Source organism: Poecilia reticulata, chromosome 13 (genome assembly GCF_904066995.2).
Source record: "Poecilia reticulata chromosome 13, P_reticulata-male-v2, whole genome shotgun sequence".
Classification (NCBI taxonomy): Eukaryota; Metazoa; Chordata; class Actinopteri; order Cyprinodontiformes; family Poeciliidae; genus Poecilia; species Poecilia reticulata.
The window spans coordinates 26,716,516-26,733,645 of record NC_088842.1 but is presented as its reverse complement, the minus strand read 5'-3'; the positions used below and the strand labels follow the sequence as shown (position 1 = coordinate 26,733,645).

General features: G+C 36.8%; 1 protein-coding gene across 3 annotated transcripts; it reads left to right on the top strand.

The window, feature by feature from the left end:
- The first annotated feature begins 5,238 nt into the window (after positions 1–5,238).
- Positions 5,239–15,715, top strand: trpc4b (transient receptor potential cation channel, subfamily C, member 4b). Of its 3 annotated transcripts, none has more exons than XM_008426311.2 (11): positions 5,239–5,681; positions 5,986–6,406; positions 7,153–7,671; positions 11,327–11,678; positions 11,938–12,077; positions 12,190–12,503; positions 12,610–12,805; positions 12,896–13,090; positions 13,296–13,337; positions 13,437–13,526; positions 13,899–15,715. In XM_008426311.2, the coding sequence occupies exons 2-11, from the start codon at positions 6,029–6,031 to the stop codon at positions 14,436–14,438; spliced, it is 2,766 nt and encodes a 921-aa protein (XP_008424533.2). In that variant the 5' UTR covers positions 5,239–5,681; positions 5,986–6,028; the 3' UTR covers positions 14,439–15,715. The 3 variants fall into 3 exon arrangements, with proteins under 3 accessions (XP_008424533.2, XP_008424530.2, XP_081470884.1); XM_008426308.2 differs by having other exon boundaries at positions 5,983–6,406; XM_081614758.1 differs by lacking the exon at positions 5,239–5,681 and having other exon boundaries at positions 5,730–6,406.
- The last annotated feature ends 1,415 nt before the right edge of the window (positions 15,716–17,130 follow it).

Genomic DNA, 17,130 nt, shown 5'->3' with positions numbered 1-17,130 from the left:
ACCAGACCAGGATTCAGATTCAAATTGAGAATCTATGGCAAGATTTGCAAATCGATGTTTTATTTTGCAAAGAATACTAACTATAAAGATAGATAAAGCATATTCTGCAGTACTGACTAGTTTTTTTCTATGTACTGTTTAATGTTTTATTTATCACATAAAATCTCAATGAAATGCAGTAACATGTTTGAATATAATGTGACAAAGAAGAAAAAAGAGCAAAATGTGTAAATACTTTAGCAAGACAGCGTTAAAATGCAGCTAATAGTCCAGAATTGAACTTTATAGTCATTGTTGACTTTTAAAACTGTGCATAAACATTTTGTAACTTTTGAGTCAAATTTGGCAAACAACAGCTGTGTTCTGTCATCACTGATGCTGACAGGCCTAATTAGCTCAAATCCTGATTTAATGACTATGAACCGGTGCTGCTAGCTCGGCTATTGCATCAACGTTTGCTTTTAGAAGCAAGCATGAAATCTGGCCAACACACACTGCATCTAATTGACAGGACTGAGATGCTGAATGAATTTCCCTCCCACTCGCACAGCAAAGGCCAACAAGGAAATCAAGCCTGTGTAATGCACACAGTTTAGTTCTGAAAAGGGACTTATTTTGTTCTAGCTCATACATGCTTTATGTTTTTACAGTTATGCTGTAATTAGTTTTTAAACTGTCTGAAGGAACTCTATTTATTTTTGTACAGGAAAGGAGACTCAAGAAGTCATCTGAATACATATAAAGAAAAAAGAGAAAAAGTGATCACCCTACAAATTTAACAAAAAAAGGAAATGTCTTACTGCCATCTAGTGGCAAGTGAGTTCTTTGATCTACTGATTGAATTAATTTGTTAAACAGAGATCAAGTACAAAATAACGCAGGTTTCCTGCAATGGAGATCAGCTTCAGGTAAAATTAGGCTTATTTTCTTTAAATGTGAAGATACTGCCAACCTATAAGTGAAAAGAAAGCTATTGTAAAGTTTCATAACTGGATATTATGCTGATGTCTGCATACAGATTCGGAATGAAAAAGGTTTGGCAGTATAGTATGGAAGTTTGCTCAAAGGCTGTGACAGGAAAAACCCATAAGTGGCTGCGGTAAGAAGTACCAAGTATCATGCAACAAAAGCCCCTGGTTGACAGCAGAATCCACCCCACTGTCTGAAATCTCTGTTGCTGCCCTTAGACTTGGCAACAAAGCAGCAACGTATGGAGGAATGAAAATGGCAGAAAAAAAATTCATCTGGAAGGGAAGCATAGATGCACTGAAACCTCATGAGTCACTTTGCTGACAACAAAGACTCAAGACACCGATGTGTGTCTGGTTTGAGAGTTTCTTTCTTTCTTTTTTTCCTTTTTAATCAACCCCAGCTCTGGACCAGACGGCGTACCAAGGCATCATCTAAAGAACTGTGCAGAGCAACTGAAAGATCTCTTCACTGACTTCCTGAATGCCCCCCTCTGTTATCACTCATGCAGTAATGATATGCTTTGAGCAATTTATTGTGATCAAAACATCCCTCCCTCATGAACCTGGACTCCCCCAAAGAGTCTGGATCCCCACCTATGCCAGGACACTGATAATTAGTGTTTGATACAACCCTGCTGCCTCCTTTTCCAGCCGTTGGAAGCAGACTCCTAACAGCTGTGACTGGATCCGGACCTTTTTTAATACCCAGATGCCAGACTGTCAGAACTGGCAACAATACAACTAAATCCTTCCCAGTGAACACCGGATCAGCTAGAGGGTGTGTACTCAGCGCTTGCACACACACGTGACTGTTCTGACGTGTTCACATTACCCACATCATAAAGTTAGCTGACCACACTACAATTATCATCAAAGAACATTTGTCATCTTGGAGTTGGAGTGGAGCAGCAGACATTCGTGTGTTGCTTCAAGCAACTTCAGTGTGGAAAAAAAAGTAAATGATTAAAGATTTTATTAAAGAAGGTTCTGTAAACACCTGAGATCAAGACTTACTAAATCATCTTCTCTGTTTTTAAGCAGCAAAACAAAGTATAAATGATCAAAGAGAAGCCTCAGAAAAGAAGTGAAGATCATACTAGCCATACCAGACTTCTTTCTTTGACAACCACTGCTGCAGAAAATAGAATATTTTAAAGTATTCCTCTCATTACTGTAGAAACATATGCTTTCTCCCGCCTTAAGGGAGAAAATAAGAGTGCGTTCACCCAAGGTCATCCCTTCTGAAAAATATATTTTCTACCCACAACATTTAAGACGAATCCACACACTTGTACTCACTTTGCAGTGCAACTGCTCAACATGATTTAATTCTCATACATTTTTCTTGTTCATAAGAAAACTACATCCATCAAAACACATTTTACACCATGACCTATGCAAATGTGGCAAATAATGCATACCAATTTAAGCTATTTTGCTTAGCTCAAATACCATTGACCTTTTACGTTCAACATAGGAAGTTGTACCCATGAATTGGGGACGATAACATCTAATTAAGAACTTTGAAAAATTTAAAAACTGCAGCATTTTGACAGAAATTCATTAGTGCTGGTTGTTTTACGTTTTGTCAAATTCCAGATTATATTTCATAACAATATATAAATGGAGATAATTTTGCTAAGCAGTTCAGTTGTCCCTTCATCAGAAACTCTCAAAGGGCTTAAAAGCAAAAACCTGACCGTTCACTGTCTCGTAGAAATGATAGGACATTGATCTGACACATAAAATAAGACATTTCTGGATTAGGTTACTTTTAAATGGTGGAATATTGTTAGTTCACATTTAACAAGAATAGTTTAAGTACTATGGAGACGTGATTAAAGGATGGAAACAAGGTGAGTACAATCAATGTGATGCAGAACACCTGTTGGAGAATCTAGGCAGGGATTTACTATTCAGTCTAACATCCAATTCTACTTCTCCCTCATATCTGGTCACAGTCTTTTAATTACATAATCTATTTTATCATAACCCTCACTCATAATTGACAGGTTTGCTTTGTACCACACCAGTTGTATGAGTTCACTGGATTCTCTATTTTTGCAGAACCTACAGACATAAAAGTATATTGGTTACCTCAACCTGTGATCCTGCATTTATGTAAATCTGTCTGGCATCCACATGGATTCTTTCGACTTTAGTGAAAGGCTGTAGGTTTCTAAGCAAATAAAAACCCTGGGATGAACTTCAAGGACATGTGTCCACCCGTCAATCCATCTTCTACACCTTGAAGGGTTTCCAATTCCAGGTGCTGGTGCTCATCTTCAGCAGTGGGTAGCAGGTAGAGTTCAACCTGTTCTACAACAATGTTATCAATTTGTGTTTTTTTTTTTGTTTTTTGTTTTGGTTATTCTATCTTCTGACACAGTGGTCATGGCAAATGGCTGCTCACACTGAGCCAGGTTCTGTTGATGGTTTCTTAATACTAAAACTGTGTTGTCATTTTTCACCGTCTCTGTTTTAAAGGGATTTCTGCACAATCAATGACAGCATGCAGTCTGTCATATCCAGAGCTGTGTGAAGTTAGCTATTTGTGTGACTCTCCTACCTTCTCCCATTGCAGGGTGTGACTGACAGGTGGGTCCAAAAGTGAGCTCATCTGGAGTCAAGTAAAAAAAAAATAATAATTTGATTATAAAATCAACCATTATCAGACGTTAACCAGTTACTTCACCAGAGTTGTTAGCCTAGTTTATCAAACTATCTGTTGGTGTTTGTGACTTTTTCCTGGATCAGTCTCACTCCTATACCAACATGACCTCCTAATGTAAAACCGTCAGCAGACTAGCCAGAGAAGTCTATACTATAGTCATATTAATATTTAAGGATTAGCAGGTGTTAGTTTTTCCAAACCCTCTTTCAAAAACTCTGCCACTGGGGAAACTGGTAGAGGAATTCTCTGCCACAGACTACGGCCCTTAAAAATAAAATATTTTACTTCGATTCACTGTCCAGTTCTTGGCTGTCCATTCAGCAATTAAAAGCTGCTGAAAGGACAGCAAAGCATAATTTTGGACAAATTATGTTTTGGACATAATTTGTCCATTATGATGGAAGAATTTAACCATCGCTCTCAGTTTTGCTAGTTGGAAGGTTTCTGTCCACCTAATAATTGTAACATTTTATGCACTGCTACACATAATAACCAAATTTAAAAACTCAAGTATTTTTTTTTTTTCTGTACCATTTTTTTAATTTTAAATGTGCAGCTTGTTTGCACTTTTGCTATTTAATACAAAGCAATGACTACACAATTTTTCTATACATACCTTTCCATGCACCTCTCCTTGTGTATACACAACACAGTTACTGTTGTGGAGACGTTTCATTGTTGTGCTTTGACTATGTCTTTTAAGTTGACAAAATGCAATGATTTACTTTTACACAATAACTTTTAGGAGAGCTGAGTTCTGGAATCAGGAGGTTATTATAAAAATATGTTGAAAATCCTCGTGTGTGTCTTTGCACTTGGTCTATTTGACCACAATTCAGTCTGAATCAATATTATTCCTGTTATTATCTCTGTATGGATATGAGTCGCATGAAAAAAAAAAACAAGCATGTTTTCCTTATCCTCTAAGGCTCAAATGTTTTGGTTTCCTATCTTCAAAAAACGTACAATTTCAAAAGTGGTTTTGAGTTTGCGTTAGTAGATAACTTAAAACTTATAGGAAATAACAGGTTTATCTAGCCAAAAATTAACCTACCATAAATAAATACTTCGGTAACACTATTTGAAGGGGTGTGCATAAGACTGACATGACACTGTCATAAACATGACATAACATTTGTCATGAACATGAAGTCTTTATGAATGTTTATGACAGTTGTCATGAAGTGTCATTCGGTAAATAATGACACTTTTAATGCAAAGTTGTTCTAAAGGTCGCATTAAAAGTCCATTAAAAGTGCCAACTTTGCATGAATTTTTAAATTATGATAATTTAATGCAAAGTTAGCATTTTTAATGGACTTTCAGCGCAACTTTTAGAGCAACTTTGGATTAAAAGTGTCATTATTTACCAAATGACACTTCATGACAACTGTCATAAGCATTCATAAAGACTTCTTTATGTTCATGACAGGTGTTATGTCATGTTTATGACATTGTCATGTCAGTCTAATGCACACCCCTTCAAATAAAGTGTTACCAATGCTTCTAATTTCTTCTGAAATAATTTAATTACGAAAATTATAGGAATATCTATAATAAGGTAAGCATGCACTTGTGTCGGGATTTTAATATTTTAGCAAATCAATGTATTTTATTCAGACTGCAGAAACACGAATTAAACTTACATTCAATAAAGTAATTAGAAAAAACACTCGTTAAGTTACGTCGTACTTGCCAAAACAGAACAAATGAAAACCCTCCGTCAGGTTAACAACAGCATCAAAATAGACAGCAGGGGCGTTGGTGAAAGCTCATTCATCTTCAGCATCCTGGAGCGGATGTGTCACTTCGATCCACTCGGCATCACTTGACGCATCAATGTAACAGGAAAAACAACATATATGTAGTTAGTAACTTGACCGAAGTGCTGGGTAGGAGCAGTGGACATTGGATGCGACAGGCGGTTTGGTGAAGGGTTGAGCAATGCGAGAACGACCCTCGAACTTCCTGATCTGGAAACTGTTTTTCTAACCAGGGATTTATCTGAATCACACCCAGAAGGCAACAGGAAACCGGTAAAGTATTTTCTTTTATTAAACATTCACTTTGCCAATTCATTTAAAATTAAGCGCAAAAAAAAAACAGTTTAAAAAAAACTTTTATAAGGTTAAGAATATATTTAATGTGAACTGTTGAATGTTTACAGTGGACTCATTTTAAACTGAAAGTTTTAAATGCGAAACTAAGGGCGGGTTTTTATGTGCCATATATTATGTCTGTCTATATATTTGAGCTTTAGTTTCAGAATTTGATTAATTGATTTATGACAGGTGTCCCTCTGCAAATGCTAAAGCTTCCCTCTCTGCTATCTTCCAGCAGACTTACAGGCAAGTGTAGCAAAAAAAAGAAAAGAAAAAGAAAAATGGCTCAACTATTTTACAAGAGAACTGACAACTCCACATACAATGACCGTCTCCCACTGCGGATTGTGCGGGCAGAGGCTGAGCTCTCTCCCATGGAGAAGGTCTACCTGGGGGCCGTGGAAAGAGGGGACTACGCGAGTGTAAAGCAAGCCTTAGAGGAGGCTGAGATCTACTTCAGAATCAATATCAACTGCATCGACTCGCTGGGACGCACGGCCCTCCTTATTGCCATCGAAAACGAGAACCTGGAGATCATAGAGCTCCTGCTCAGCTATAACATCCATGTGGGTGATGCCCTGCTGCACGCCATTCGTAAGGAAGTAGTGGGGGCCGTGGAGTTGCTCCTCAATCACAAGAGGCCACGTGGAGAAAAACAGGTAACAGAAAGCAAATATTGTTTAGATCAACCTCAAAAAGTTATTTTTTTTTCTATATTAAACTTTTAGTGTTTTTTTAAACTAAGTTTAAAGTCTCATTTGTTCAAGTGGCTCTTGTTCAAGTGGCTCTAGTTTGGTCTATTTTAATATAAGACTCAGTTCCTGGACATTATTCAAAAGTTAAGAAAAGCAAAACTTTTAAAGCTGATTTATTTATTTTTTGGTAGATTTAATCTTACTGCCAGCCATTTTAGTCATATCAGATCGATTTAGCTACAGATCTTCTCAGTAAGATAATTTTTTTGATACTTTAAATGTGATAACACAAATTGAATCTCATTGATTTTATTTTTATTTTTTGCAGTTGCTGTGTATTGTGGAATATTTTGTCATGCTGCAATCACAAAGCTCAATGTGTGTTTTATTGGGACTTTATTTGACAAACCATGAACTTTGTCTTTTAGCTTCAAAAGACAAATTTGGAAGTCAAAATTTGTCTTCAAAGCATTTTCCAAATAAAATGTGATTGATTTTCAGACAAACATTCTTAGAACAGCTAAACCACAAGCCATTAGCTGTGGGCTTTCAGTCAAAAGGCATTAATTTGTTCCTTTCAAACTGTTGTTTGCATCCTGTATGGAGTTTGAAAGCAATGTTCTTCTAAAGCTACACAATTCTTGTGTTATCTACTTTGGTTTGTTCATTGTCAACTCATTTGTGCATTTCTCTCTTGGTTCCTCACTAAGATCCCCCCAATTCTGTTGGACAAACAGTTTTCAGACTTCACTCCAGACATTACTCCAATCATCCTTGCAGCTCAGACAAACAACTATGAGGTCATCAAATTGCTTCTGCAACGAGGCGTTTCCGTACCTCAGCCACATGCTGTGCGTTGCAACTGCATGGACTGCATGTCCCACACAGACGTGGACAGTCTTCGTCACTCACGTTCTCGTCTTAACCTCTACAAGGCCCTTGCCAGCCCCTCTCTCATTGCCCTCTCCAGTGAAGATCCGTTCCTGACGGCTTTTCAGCTCAGCTGGGAGCTGAAGGAGCTCAGCACAGTGGAGAATGAGTTCAAGTCAGAGTATGAAGAGTTGTCCCATATGTGCAAACAATTTGCAAAAGACCTTCTGGACCAGACTCGAAGCTCCAAGGAGCTGGATATAATTCTCAACTACCGTGATGACATCGATCCTCTGATGGATGAGAACAACAATGACCTAGCCCGTTTGAAACTGGCAATCAAATACTCCCAGAAGGAGGTACGTGTCTTTCGTTGATAGCGGCTATTTGAAATTCTACATCGGCGGTCTGGTCAGAAGGAACAACAGTGATGTATTTAGTGTGGTAACCTTTGTGTGCAAACTTGGAAGGGATACTATTTACAATTAAACCAGTACAAGCAGAAACTAGATGTCGTCTGATTTGATCAGTGTGGAGTGAAGGAAGAGTGAAGGACAAGAAAAGTGCCAAGATGGGCTGTAAACGGCCAGAGATGGGTGGAGACATCCTCTGGGACTTTAGAGCAACATGTAATTGCCAGTCTGCCTCTTAACAATGCATTACAGTAGGCCCTTTTAGTGAGTCTCATGATGATTAGATAATTGGGTATAATGATGGAAGATACAACGACCATTTCCTTGAAATTCAAACTCATGACATTTTAATGAGGGAGGGACATTTTATGGTCTTTAAAATCTGCTTTTGGGTTTGCATTCATGGATTTTTTTTAGGTAAAGCTACAAGAAACAGTGAATGTAAAGCACAATTGAGGCAGAGAGTAGGTATTACAAAACAAATAGTCAAAAATACAAAATCAACTATCATACAATAACAAGCAGTGAACATCCCGTTGTGAATCTCTGATCAATCACTTCCTCTACTCACTAGATTTTGCTCAGTGCAACGGGGCAAACAAGCTTCTGATTGCACCATGCAAAACTTTAGCCCCAGACAGACAGTCACACATGTTGATTTGGTGGGATCAAGAGGCTCTGTCTTATTTTTGAAGCATGTAGCTGGGATTTTTCAGGCAAATGGGAGGTTCATGAAATGAAAGTGATAAGTATAAAATATAAACTGGCTCTCAGATTACTTCTCTAGGCGGATCAAAGAAGTTACTCTAGTGTGTTTATTATTTCTGATGATTCTCGAGGCATGCAGAACACATGCAAAGTAAAACCTAAAAGGGGACATTGTGTACACTTGTGCACCATGTCATTCTAATCAAAAGCACTTTTCTTAACAATTTACACCTTTAAAAAAAAAGCTAAAGATTTGATCACTCCCTGTACTGGTCTTAATGTGATGCTAGTTGAAACGGATGTTGAGAAATAAATCTGGGGAGGTTAACAGCTTTTTCCAAAACAAATTTCAGATCTGAATTTCATAGTGACAAGGAACATTACATGTGAAAATTTGAAAAGCTAGTTGCCATTCTTAAAAAAAAACATGGAAGCCCCAGCAAGGACATACCATGAAATAAGAAGGAAAACCTGAGATACAGCCCCTATTGTGATATGTATGTTAAACATGAATAAAAATTCCAGTTACAAAGACTGGGCTCATACAGTAACTTCTTAGGAATCACATGTAATTGTGAGGTTGTATCTAAGTTTAGAATAGATATAAACATTCTCCCTTGGACAGATAAGACCAAACACTGGTGTTTGGTCAAAATGCAGAATAGCACTTGTAGAGAAATCCACAGAGCAAATCAGTTATCAACCACAGCAACCACGCCTCAAACATTGTGTTGGAGAGGACTGATGATTTGGGTTTGTTTTGGCAGCCATAGCACTGAAGTGCTTTTGAAGTCATTGAGTCGACCATGAATTACTTTGCAAACCAACGTTTTCTGTGACCAACGTTTTCAGTGTGATACATGACTTAATGTGAATCTGATTAAATGACTGTGATCCCAGACACAACACTACATCATTAACAAACAGACTGCAAAATGTATTAGATATAGTGTGTGATGTGTAGTGGATTTTTGCAATTGCTAGTTTCAACTCTGACTATCTGAGGTAGATCTTGGATTAGGAAATTAAAATTATACTTTAGAATACAGGTTTTTATATTTGTGCTTTTCAGTGGACCTGTAGAAAGCACCTTGTGAGGGAAAGTAAGTGCTGGAACGATATTCTCAACTATTTTATCTGTGAACCTAATAATTTAATAATGAAGTAAAATAGAAAATAGAGGGAGGACGTAAGATTCGGGCTATTTGAATCTCTAAAATTTAAATATTTCTTTCGGTCTCAGTATTAGCCACAGTCATGCTGTCTTTATTTTCACTCAGGAACAAAATGTGTGGCAGCTCTACTTTGCTTTAATGTTTTGTGGAATGGGGAAAATGAAACATTAATTCATGATGAAACATCCAGCAAACCTCTAGCACTCCTCTTTATAGTTCTTTTTTTCATTCGTATAATATTTATTGAAATTTTGTAAAAACAGTTGAAAAATGTCAGATTCACCCTTTATTTCATGCTCTATTTCATGAGGATTCTGGTGTCCTAATGGAACCATTTGCTAACATGTAATAGTTTGGGTGTGACCGTTAAATTCAACTAAACAGACTGTATAGGATCTATTTGACTACAATGTTGCTAAAATGAAATTAACATCTATTACTGTCTGCAAGTGTTCATCAAATATTTATATCAAATCTCAGTAGACTGGAGGATAAGTGTAGGAAACAGACTTGAGATTCAGTTTGGATTCCAGTTACAGCAATCAGTTGTTGCATTTCTTAAACTGAATAACTGTTTAAGGTATAGGCTCTTTATTTTTTGAGAAAATTATTATTGTTTTATTAAGGCTGGTAAGGACCCCATCCTTCTGAATTAACACCATCCTGTGGTCTCCTTGTTACTGTCTTTGAGAAATTTGGAAAGCATTGAAGTGATAGAAATCATGAGGCTGCTGATATGTTTGGAGTTGTCACCAAATAGATTTTCACTTACTGGTTTCCATCCTACCACAAGGCATTGTTAAAAAATGTCACAAGGATATTTCTTTGGCCTTGTGAAACAGTTTTTTTTAAACTTCTGCTTTCCTGTTGAGGACAAAATCATGTCAGTATTTATCAAATGCATAACAGCTGAAGGAGGTTTCAACAGAAAACTCTTTGCACCACTTAATCTGTCATTGTGCTCTGTAATCGCAATATTTATGAGGATAAGTCGGCATGAGTGGTTAGAAATTAGGACACAAAATTTAGATTGTATTATTCACTTATCATTATGAGTCAATGCCTCAGAAGCACTGAGACATTGTAATGTGTTTTATTTATGAGTAAATACTAAATACTGAAATTTGTAAACAGCTTCTCCTCCCGTCGACTCTGATATTGATGCTGGGACCTTCCTATAGTTTCCCAGCAATCAGAAAAGCTGACGTTGAGTGGTAGTGTATTATTTGTGTACTCTTCTCCCTACCAAGTCCTGATCTACTGGGCAGCCAGAACCCAAATTCTCTATGACATGAAACGGTGACCCAAATGCGCTCCTCAAAAAACCCTGCATCCATGTTGTATCCATCTTGCAGCTTTAATCCATTGTGAACAGAGCTGAAAACTGCATCATTTTCCCAAAGCCATTTTTTTTACACATTTTAAGCATTTGCTGTGGGGCTGCAACTAAAGATTAGTTTAGTAATTGATTAATCTGTCAGTCATTCTGATGATTAATCGATGTTTTCGGGTCTGTATTCAGTTTAATTGATTGACTACTAAATTAGCTAACGATTATTTTCAATAATTGATTCATCACGTTGAATCATTTCAACCATATTTTGCTGTTGTATTTTAACAAGCAAATGGATTTAAAAACAGATTTGAAAGAGAGAAAGAGGTTGAGCTTATTTTAGGTTTTAGTCTTTTACTTTGTCTTCTATGTTTCTTTTCCTCAGTTTGTTGCTCAACCCAACTGCCAGCAGCTTCTTGCGTCTCGGTGGTATGATGAGTTCCCAGGCTGGAGGAGGCGTCACTGGGCAGTGAAGCTCATCACCTGTGCTTTCATCGGCCTCCTCTTTCCATTGCTTTCTGTCTTCTACCTGCTCTTTCCAAAGACTCGCTACGGCCAATTCATCCGTAAACCTTTCATCAAGTTTATCTGCCACACTTCTTCCTACTTGACCTTCCTCCTCCTGCTCTTCTTGGCCTCACAGCATATCGACTCTGGTGACCCAGAATGCCGGGCTGCCTACATCCAGGGCCCAGCACCCACCACTGTGGAATGGTTTATCCTGCCCTGGGTGATTGGTAACAACACATGCCTCCCGTTGTTCATCATATGCATTCGTTGTTGTTTATATTTAATCTGTAATAAGTAACATTATTGAACCTTGTAACTTTAGCTACTGTAACTTACTGTAAATACGTGTAAGGATGTGTATCAAAAAATTTCAGCAAATTTTAGCTTTTTTTTTTTTTTTTTTACCATGTATTGTCCCAGGTGGCCATATGTAGTGACCAATAATGTGATAACCCCAGTTTACACCTGCTACTTGTTTTATCCAAGGTTTCATATGGGCTGAAATCAAACAAATGTGGGAAAGTGGTTTAAAGGACTACATGGATGACTGGTGGAACATAATGGACTTCATAATGAACTCCTTGTATCTTGCAACTATTTCTCTAAAAATTGTTGCATATACAAAGGTAATTTACAGCCTTAAGTGTAGATGAGCTTAGTTGTTGATTTTACATCAACTACACAGAAATAATACAAATTGAGTGCTAATGAAATGGTTTTTGTGTTTTTTTTTAACAGTACAGAGATTACAGACCGAGAGACAGCTGGGAAATGTTGCACCCCACGTTGATAGCAGAGGCCTTGTTTGCCATCGCTAACATCTTCAGCACCTTACGTCTGATCAGTCTTTTCACTGCCAACTCACACTTGGGCCCCTTACAGATTTCACTTGGCCGAATGCTTCTGGACATCCTCAAATTTCTGTTCATCTACTGTCTCGTGCTTTTGGCTTTTGCGAATGGCCTTAACCAGCTCTATTATTACTATACAACAGAGGGTGAAAAGGACTGCTACGGTATTCGATGTCAAACCCAAAATAATGCCTTTTCAACGTAAGTCAAGTCATTATTTACCACTGATATTTCTAACAGTCAGAAATATTTTTCAACATACTTGTTACAGTATTTTTTTATACATTACTGGTTGTTCACTTCTCAGGTTGTTTGAAACACTCCAATCATTATTCTGGTCTGTGTTTGGCCTGATTTCTCTCTATGTGACCAACGTGAAAGCGAACCATACAATTACCACATTTGTTGGCTCTACTATGTTCGGCACTTACAATATAATCTCCCTGGTGGTGCTTCTGAACATGCTAATTGCAATGATGAACAGTTCCTACCAGCACATTGCTGTAAGTCCTATAGATAAGCCATCTGTTTTTTTAATAGGCTTAACATTAGCTTATCTAAAATTTCAATAATTTTCTTGTTTTTTTTTCCAGGATCATGCAGACATAGAATGGAAATTTGCACGGACAAAGTTATGGATGAGCTATTTTGAAGAGGGCGGGACTTTACCATCTCCGTTCAATATAATACCGAGTCCAAAATCTGTGTTTTATCTACTGAGGTGGATAAAAACAAATGTGTTCAAGAAACCAAGCAAAAAATCACTGGACACATTTCAGACATTAGGGGTAAGGAGTTGCAAGATGTCTACTCTGATGAGTTTTCAGTGCCTCAAATCTTCGCTCCCAAAGAGCTCGGCATAAATTTAATAATAGATATTTCAACGTGAATCATAAGAACTTCTTTTTTTTTTTTTATGAACGAGCGTGTAAAGAAAATGTATCAGCAGTAGACAGGGGTAATATGCTGCTTTTGCTTATCCTTTAACCACAGGTGCGGGCAGCAGAAAATGTCAGATTAAACCATGAATATCAGGTTTGTTGTCAAACAAGTACCATAGTGTTACATTTTAGTTTTGATCTTACTTGGATGAATAAGAGTATGAATTTATCTAAAATCTAGTTTGCATTTCAGGGGGTATTGAAGAACCTTGTGAAGCGATATGTTGCTGCAATGATCAGAGATGCCAAAACCAAGGAAGGGTTGACGGAGGAAAACTTTAAAGTACGTATGATTGTAATGTAAACTTTGATTTTCTTGCTGCACACGCAACTACATCAAGAGTACATTTATATCAAGTTTATACCAAACCATTTGAGTTCAGTTTAGCTACACAACCTATAATTTTCTTCCATTTTTCTAAGCTTCCTTCTCAAAGAAAATTCAAAGTATAGAATGAACCACGTTATTCTGATATTCAGGGAGGACTCCACTATAAACTGCATTTACATTACTTGCTACCTTCATCCTTTAAATTCTGGCAAACTGTTTGACTCCTTTTATCACAGAATAAATACACTCTTGGATTTCTATAATCTTGAACTGCTGTATAACTTTTGCTGCTCTTTGTTTCTCTATTTCTACTTTAACGAACAGGAGCTTAAGCAAGATATCTCCAGCTTCCGCTATGAAGTTTTGGGAATGATGAAGAGTAAGCCTCACAGCGGGGGAACAAGTCCAGTTGCGAGCACAACATTGGCTTATCCTGGAAATTCCTTCAAATATTGTCGTAAACCTGCTGCCAGTGAACGTCAAAAAGAGTCACGCATGTTCGAGGCAAAGTCCCCCAATATACTTCAAAATAAAGCTGCCAGCACAACCAACTCTCCGGGCTCAAATGATCAGAACAATTGCTCTGTTGTTGTGTGGAGTGCAGAGAAGACTGAGATTGAAATATCAAAAGAGCAGTCAAAGTGTGAGTGGTCTCCGAAACGGGAGCAAACGTCCTTTCTGAAATGTGATGAAAACGATTCCTTTTTTGTGGCGTCTGGCAGGGAAAACGAAGACAAAGCTCTGAGTGGCAAAGCAGATGTGGAAGTCTCACAGAATATGAACACAGAAACTCAGGAAATGGGGCTTTCTTGTACTGTCCTTTCTAAGGAAGTGACAAATAGTCCAACAAAAGTGCAAAACTGAGTCTGCAAATAAGGAATACACAATAGAATCATTATTTACTTAATCTTCATATTTAAAAAAAGATAGCTTGTGACAGACAATAGCTATACTACCATACTGTGCTTTTGCATTAATACGTTCAATCAGTTATATAAAGACCCAATAAGATATCCTCTTTACGAACGATGTGATTGCTCTCTTGCTGCTCAGGAAAGTGAGTTTTCAGCAGGTATGTTATTTATCTCTTACTTTGAACATCTGTTTGACTGTTATAAAAAACAAAAGACTGTTTCTACCTAAACAAATAGTCATACACTTGAAAATGTTTATTTTTGATTCTATGTAATTGTGCAAGAAAATCTGAATCTAATTTAGAAAATTAACACTAATTATATATGTCCCCAGCCTACTGTTTAATCTAATGTATTGTTTAATTTAGTCATTACCTCTGAATATCACAGAGCTTTGAAAATTAGAGGCTACCTGTACTTCATGTTTACATCCCCAAAGATGGTAAAGCTGTGAGATGGAACGATCTTAACAGTGATGTTAAAGAAGAGAAGATGTGTGCACATTTTGAGACTGGTTTCAGGATCTGCTTTCTAAAAATCTGTGTTTTATATCTTGCGGGCTAATGAGCTTTGACAACTTTTACTATTGATAAAACATTATAAATGCTCACTAATAAAATGAAGCAAAATGTTATGGTTTCTAAGTTGCCTTTATTTGAAAATGTGTGGTGTAAAAGGAACATTGGAGGACAGTTTGTTGTAAAACTGTTGTACATATTTTAAAATTTAACATAGCTAAATGTTTTTCACTTAACTTATTCAAGTTTGTGCTTACTGGCCAGGGTAAATAATGTAAGAATTGATGTGTTGTCAGTGTTCACAACTCACATTAGCATAGTCATGGTATACAACTACTAAGGCCTGAATGAAGAAGAATTCAGGATTTAAAACTTATTCTGATGTATAATTAGATCCAGTTGGCTTAATTAGGAGCTTTTGTGTCATATCTAGGTCACCAGGCATGAAGTATCCTCTGTGCTAGATGTGAAGATATGTTTTAATAATGACTGTTTGCAATGGCTAATAATGAAGTAATGCCACTTTTACACATAACATTCTAACATTATACAAATTCATCATACAAAAGACACGTGTGTGTATTTTTATTTTTTTGAATAACATGGCAGAAAATGAAAACATCAATTTCTCAATCCAGCTTCAAACATCATCAAAGTGAATGTTCCAATTTGTACCCATCTTGTTTGTTCCCCATTAGGATATGTTATTCAGTCGGGTACTACCTTTAACATTGCCTGAATTGAATATTAAAAAGATTAAAACAAATTATTATTTTTTTATTTGTTTCTTTAGCTTTAGATTCCAGTTTTTTAAAGCTGAATTCTGTGGTTTCTTAGCTCTGTGAAAAAGCATTGAATTGCATTTGTTATTTCCAGGTGTGGAAAATAACAAGTAAATGAGTGTAGACACAGTTTATTTGGCATGTTTTGTTAATACTAAGTGGAAGCACTTCAGCTTTCCACAACTTTAGATTCTTTAGTGAGTCCCAGAGGGAGCTGGTGTACAGTGAATTAATGTTTATGACTAAGTAATCAGATTCATGTGATCTGAGCTTTGTGACATTTTCTATTATTTTGCGGGATGTAGCCACAGGAGATGGGTACACTGTGATCATAAAATTGTAAAATGGCTACTGAAATAATCTGGTCGTCGTGAAAGCTATGATACTGAAGCTTGATTATTGATATGTGTTTGCCCCTAATTTGATAAGAAAGCTCAGATGTGAAACATTGCATTCCTGTCACTTTCAAAGCACACAGATTTGGTCTTGATAGTCTCGCTGTTTTTTAATTTGCTGTTGCCGTTGTAATTGCCAGTTATTTTCTCTTCAACTGATCCCTCTTTCATCTTTTAGAAAAGAAACCTCAATTGGGTAAAAACATACTTGTGTGACAAATACAGTGTTTATATCTGCGTCAACCAGAGCGTAGAAGTCACTGATGTACACAATGAATGTTCCAAAACCAAGTACAAATAGTGTCCTGCATTTAATTAACACAGATGGGGATCCAAGTATTATTATTTCCTCTAAGAAGAAAAGCTTGCTGTTTTTATGTGGTTGGATTGTACGGTGGGATTGCAAATATAAATAAGAAAACAGTATTTTTTTTTATTTTACCTCGGAAGAAAATAATATTACTCTGGCATTGTAATGTGCTCATTTTTAAAGATAAACGGGTACTACACAAGCTAGGCCAATAATAGTTCTCACTCATGGCTTTGCGCTGTATATGTAAAGTTGTGTTTAGTGCGATGTCACACACATCAGGACAATTGCCGTCTTACACATTTGAGGTATCTGGGAAGTGCAAGGACACTTTCATTGGATGGAAAAAATGATCTGATGAATTACCTCAGAACAGAAAATGGAAAGATCTAGAATGGACTTTCTAATTATAAATGGAGCTCAAAATTTATTTTCATTTTGTTAAATTTGAGTTTGAACCCCCTTCTTAGAGTACCTTGCAATAAATTTTAAAAGTCCAAAACAGTTAAATTCAAACCAGCTTATTCTATCTCATTTAGATTACACAAATCTATTAATTATAACTATAGTGATATCTAAATCAATACTCCTAAGTTTTGTCAAATATTAAGCATATGATGCCAGTGCAATGTGGGGA

Coding starts and splice junctions, on each gene's coding strand:
- trpc4b (XM_081614758.1), top strand. CDS start 5,930: ATGACAGGTGTCCCTCTGCAAATGCTAAAGCTTCCCTCTCTGCTATCT. Junction 12,504..12,609: donor CAAAATAATGCCTTTTCAAC/GTAAGTCAAGTC, acceptor TTCACTTCTCAG/GTTGTTTGAAACACTCCAAT. Junction 13,527..13,898: donor TGACGGAGGAAAACTTTAAA/GTACGTATGATT, acceptor TTTAACGAACAG/GAGCTTAAGCAAGATATCTC.